Here is a 5,987-nt window from a genome sequence, read left to right as displayed (position 1 = left end):
CACCAGTAAAGTACATGGGGAACCCTCCTTAAAATTGCCCCCCCGCATTATGGAGCCCCCCCCCATTACGAGACCCCCCCATTATGGAACGCCCCCCCTATTATGGGATCCCCTATTATGAGACAACCCCCCCCATTATAGACCTCCCCCTATTTCGGGACCCCCCGGCATTATGGGCCCCTCCCTATTATGAGACCCAATCCCCCTATTATGGGACCCTCCCTATTACGGACCCCCCCATTAGACAGCCCCCAATTAAGGATCCCCGCTATTATGAGACTCCCCCCTCCTACATCATGGGACCCCCCCCATTATAGACCACCCCATTATGGACCCCCCCCCAATTATGGACCCCCCCATTATAGAACCCCCCCCCCTACATTAGGACCCCCCATTATGGGCCCTCACCCCTATTATAAGACCCCCCTATTATGAGACCCCCCCCCTACATCCATGGACCCCCCCCACATCATGGGACCCCCCCCATTATGGACGCCTCCCCCATTTAAACCCCCTTTAACCCCCTCCCGCATTAGCCCCAATTAACCCCCTCCCCTTTAACCCCCTCCCCTTTTAACCCCCTCCCCTAATTATACCCCCCCCCCGCCCCATTTCTTTCCCCCCCCCCATAGGAACGACTCCATCCCCCGCCCGTTTCCCCTGGAACCTTCACCACATTTCCTGAACCAAGTTGTGTGTGCGGCCCGACATCGACACCGTGCTGCTGGACATGTGAGAACCCCCCCCATAATAAAGACCCCCCCCAATAATGGGACCCCCCCCATAATGGGACCCCCCCCATAATGGGACCCCCCCATAATGAGAAACCCCCCCCATAATGAGACCCCCCCCTAATGAGACCACATGCGACACCATAGCGCTGCGACATGTGAGACACCCCCCCATAATGAGACCCCCCCCATAATGAGACCCCCCCCCTACGGATGCCTTCAAGACCCCCAAGACCCCCTTAGACCCCCATTGCCCCCCATATCCCCCCATATCCCCCCTAGGACCCCCTTAGGCCCCCTTAGGACCGCCAATTGCCCCCCAGGACCGCCTTTAAGACCCCACTTAGGACCCTTTTAAAGACCCCAATAGCCCCTATCGCCCATACTCCCACCAGGACCCCCTTAGACCCCTAAGACCCCAATAGCCCCATCATATCTCCCCATATCCCCCCAGGACGCCCCTTCAGGACCCCCTTAGGACCCCAACTTATCCCCCAATCCCCCTAGGGACTCCTTTAAGACCCTTAAGACCCCAATTCAGGCCCCTCAATCCCCCCCATATCACCCCAGATCCCCCAGGACCCCCTTAGGACCCCATTGCCCCCCATTCCCCCCCAAGGACCCCTTAGGACCCCAACTTCCCCCCATATCCCCCCATATCCCCTCAGGACCCCCTTAGAACCCCCATTGCCCCCATATCCCCCCCATTATCCCCCCAGGACCCTTAGGGACCCCCATTGCCCTCGATATCCCGCCCAGATCCCCATTGCCCCCCATATCCCCCCAGTGACCCATTAGACCCCAATTGACCCCATATACACCCAGGACCCCTTAGCACCACCATATCCCCCCCATATCCCCCCCAGGACCCTATTAGACCCCTTAAGCACCGCCATTGCCCCCCCATACCCCCCCCAGTGACCGCCCTAGACCCGCAATTATCCCCCATGATCCCCGCCTAGGACTCCTTTAAGTCCCCTTAAAGACCCCAATAAGCCCCCCATATCCCCCCCAGGACCCTAAGACCCCATTGCCCCCCTCATTTGCCCCCTATGTGTCCCCCCCCCTATTTATAGAGGTGCAGCAGGGAAGCGCTTATATTCAGCCTGAGCAGCTGCGGGACTTTGTGAACAGCCGCCAGCGAGACCCCCGCCTCAATGAGGTGCTGCACCCCCCCCTCAGCGCTCAGCAGCACGGCTCCTCATTGAAGAGATACGAGCCAACACGCAGTTCCGGGACAGGTGGTGAGGGGGGGTCCCTCAGGGGTCTTAATGGGTCTTAATGAGGTCCTAAGGGGGTCTTAAATGGGGTCTTAAGGGGTCCTAGGGGGTTCTGGGGGGATATCGGGGAGGATATGGTGGGAGATAATGGGGGGTAAAGTTGGGGTCCTGGGGGATCTATGGGGTCCTAAGGGTTTTCTTAATGGGGGTCCTTGGGGTCCTGGGGGGGTTATGGGGGGGATATGGGGGCTATTAGTTTTAAAGGAGTCCTGGAGGGGATATGGGGTGATATGGGGGCAATTGGGGTACTATGGGAGGTCTTTAAAAGGTCCTAAGAGGTCCTGGGAGGATATTGGGGGATATGGGGGTAATTGGGTCGGGAGGAATGGGCCCAACTATTGGGTCTTAAAAGCGGTCCTAAGGGGAGTCCTATGGGGATATGGGGGGGCTTCGGGGGGATTTGGGGTCTTAAGGGGGTCCTATGGGGGATATGGGGGAGATATGAGGGGTAATTTGTGTCTTGGGGTGGATATAGGGGGCTGTTAGGGTAACCCCAACCACTAAGTTGGGGATATGGGGGCTATTGGGGTCTTAAAGGGTCCTGGGGGGGATATGGGGGTCTTAAGGGGTCTTAATGGGGTCCTAAAGGGGGTCCTATGGGGGATATGGGGGGCTATTGGGTATTAAAGGAGTCCTGGAGGGATATTGGGGTGATATGGGGGCTATTGGGTTACTAATGGGGGTCTTAAAGGGTCCGCTCCCTGCCGCCGGGATATGGGGCTAATTGGGGTCCTTAAAGGGTCCTGGGGGGGATATGGGAGGGATATGGGGGCTATGGGGGTCTTTAAGGTCCTAAGGGGGTCCTGGGAGAGATTATTGGGGGGGATATGGGGGCTATTGGGGGTCCTAAAAGGGGGTGTATTAGGGGGTATTAAGGGGTCCTGGGGGTATATGGGGGGCGCTATTGGTGTTTGCCACCCCCCCATACTAATAATTGCCCCCCCCATTAGACCGCTGTCTGATGGAGGCTTCGGTCGCTTCCTGGGGGGGGGAGGAGAACAGGGCATCGTCCCCCGAGACCCTGGGGCTGCACCAGGATATGGGGCAGCCATTGCCGGCCTACTTCATCAACTCATCACATAACACTTATCTAACTGGTATGGGGGGTCCTGGGGTCCTGGGGGGGATATGGGGGGTTATAGGGGGTTTGGGGTATAGTTGGGGGATATGGGGGGATATGGCAGCCATTGCGGCCTACTTTCATCAACTTCAATTCAATAAAATACATATCTAAACCGGTATGGGGTCTGGGGGGTCCTGGGGGGGGATGATGGGGGATATAGGGGATATGGAGGCGGATATAGGGTTAAAAGGGGGTTTGGGGGGATATGGGGGATATGGGGCCAGCCATTGCGGCCCTACTTCATCAACTCATCACATAACACTTCTACCTTACCGTAGGGGGTCTGGGGGGATATGGGGTTACAGGGGGGTAAAAGGGGGGCAGGGGGGATATGGGGGTATAGGGTGATATGGGGAGATAGTAGGGGGTAAAAGTGGGGGTAAGGGGGGATATGGGGCATATGGGGATATGGGTGGGTTGGGTCTGGTGGGTCTGGGGGGGTTTGGGGGTAATAAGGGGATCTGGGGGGATTAGCTGGGATAAAAGGGGGTTTGGGGGGATATGGGGGATATGGGGCAAGCCATTGCCGGCCCTACTTCATCAACTCATCACATAATACATATCCTAACTGTATGGGGGGGTCTGGGGGGGTCCTGGGGGGGGTATGGGGAATATAGGGGGGTATAGGAGTTAAGGGGGGGATAGTTGGGTGGATATAGGGGGGTTTGGAGGGGATATAGGGGTGGGTTTGGGGTCTGGGTGGGTCCTGGGGGTTTGGGGGGTATGGGGGTCTATAGGATTTGGGGGTCATTTTGGGTCGGGGGTCCGCTGGAGGGTCCATGGGGTTGGGGTGTCTATTTAGGGTCTATTGGTCTGAGGGGGGGGTTCCTTTTGCAACGTGGGGGGGGGACCATAGTAGTCCATCTCCCATTGGGATTCTATGGGTGAGGGGGGGGGGGTCCATAGGATTGGGGTATGTCAATGGTCTTATATGGGGACCTATAGGATGTTTGGGGGTCTATTTGGGGTCAGGGGGGTCCCTTGGAGGGGTCCATGGGGTTGGGGGTCCATTTAGGGTCCATTTGGGGTCAGGGTGGGGGTCCCTATGCTGACCCCCCCCCTTACAGCGGGTCAGCTGACGGGCAGCTCTTCCATTGGGATCTATGGGCTGAGGTGGGGGGGGCCCATAGGATTGGGGTTATTTCAATGGGGTCTTTATGGGGACCTATAGGATTTGGGGGTCTATTTGGGGTCAGGGTGGGGGTCCCTATGCTGACCCCCCCCCATATTAACACCACCCCCCCCATAGCAATTCATCAATCCTCCATTGGGATCTATGGGTGGAAGAGGGATCCCTGTTGTGGGAGGGGGGGGGTCCATAGGATTGGGGTTATTTCAATGGGGTCTTTATGGGGACCTATAGGATTTGGGGGTCCATTTGGGGTCAGGGTGGGGGTCCCTATGCTGACCCCCCCCCTTACAGCGGGTCAGCTGACGGGCAGCTCGTCGGTGGAGATGTACCGGCAGGTTCTGCTCAGCGGGTGTCGCTGCATCGAGTTGGATTGTTGGAAGGGGAGACCCCCCGACGAGGAGCCATTCATCACACACGGCTTCACCATGACCACCGAGATCCCATTCAAGGTCACCCCATAGAAAACCCCATTGAAATCCCATAAAAAACCCCATTAAAATCCCATTAATGGCCTCAAAATGGACATGACCCTATAAGGACCCCATAGGGACCCCATAGTGACCCCATAGACTCTCATAGTGGAGCTGTAGGGTCACCATGACCACCGAGATCCCATTCAAGGTCACCCCATAGAAAACCCCATAAAAAACCCCATTAAAATCCCATTAACGGCCCCAAAACAGCACCGACCCCATAAAGACCCCATTGAGCTCCATTGGGATCCTATAGAATACCATAGGGATCCCATAGAGTATCCATGGGGTCACCATGACCACCGAGATCCCATTCAAGGTCACCCCATAGAAAACCCCATTGAAATCCCATAAAAAACCCCATTAAAACCCCATTAACGGCCCCAAAACGGCACCGACCCTATAAGGACCCCATTGAGCCCCATAGGGATCCCATAGAGTATCCATGGGGTCACCATGACCACCAAGATCCCATTCAAGGTCCCATTGGCACCATTGATCCCCATTGATCCCCATTGATCCCCATTGATCCCATTGATCCCATTGACACAATTGATCCCATTGATCCCCATTGATCCCCATTGATCCCATTGACCCCATTGATCCCCATTGATCCCCATTGATCCCATTGATCCCCATTGACCCCATTGATTCCATTGATTCCATTGATCCCATTGATCCCATTGACCCCAATGTCCCCATTGACCCCATTGACCCTCTTGGCCCTATTGACCCCAATGCCCCCAATTACCCCATTGACCCTATTGACCCCATTGACCCTACTGACCCCACTGAACCCATTTCTCCCACCCCAATGTCCCCATTGACCCCAATGTCCCCATAGCCCCCATTGACCCCATAGCCCCCATTGCCCCCATCGCTCCCATTGACCCCAATGTCCCCAATTACCCCATTGACCCTATTGACCCCATTGACCCTATTGACCCCATTGCCCCCATAACCCAGGAGGTGATTGAGGCCATTGCTGAGAGCGCCTTCAAGACGTCCCCGTATCCCGTCATCCTGTCCTTCGAGAACCACGTGGACTCGTGAGCGACCCCAAACCCACCCCACAGCCCGACCCCCACCCCACTGACCCCATAGAGACACCACTGACCCCATAGAGACCCCATTGACCCCATAGAGACACCACTGACCCCATAGAGACCCCACTGACCCCATAGAGACCCCACTGACCCCATAGAGACACCACTGACCCCATAGAGACCCCATTGACTCCATAGAGAC

At 56.5% G+C, this 5,987-nt stretch overlaps 1 protein-coding gene across 1 annotated transcript in view; it reads left to right on the top strand.

The window, feature by feature from the left end:
* Positions 1 to 632: 632 nt before the first annotated feature.
* LOC107307599 (1-phosphatidylinositol 4,5-bisphosphate phosphodiesterase beta-3-like) overlaps positions 633 to 5,987 on the top strand; it is a gene marked incomplete at its 5' end in the record, with an annotated part of 23,955 nt that continues 18,600 nt past the window's right edge. The window contains 7 exon segments of the mRNA XM_015851123.2: positions 633 to 687; positions 689 to 732; positions 1,808 to 1,823; positions 1,825 to 1,975; positions 2,962 to 3,108; positions 4,558 to 4,715; positions 5,706 to 5,788. Of these exon segments, the coding sequence (XP_015706609.1) occupies positions 633 to 687; positions 689 to 732; positions 1,808 to 1,823; positions 1,825 to 1,975; positions 2,962 to 3,108; positions 4,558 to 4,715; positions 5,706 to 5,788 (654 nt within the window).

This window comes from Coturnix japonica, unplaced genomic scaffold (assembly GCF_001577835.2).
Source record: "Coturnix japonica isolate 7356 unplaced genomic scaffold, Coturnix japonica 2.1 chrUnrandom695, whole genome shotgun sequence".
Taxonomy (NCBI): domain Eukaryota; kingdom Metazoa; phylum Chordata; class Aves; order Galliformes; family Phasianidae; genus Coturnix; species Coturnix japonica.
This window is presented reverse-complemented; position numbering and strand designations above follow the sequence as displayed.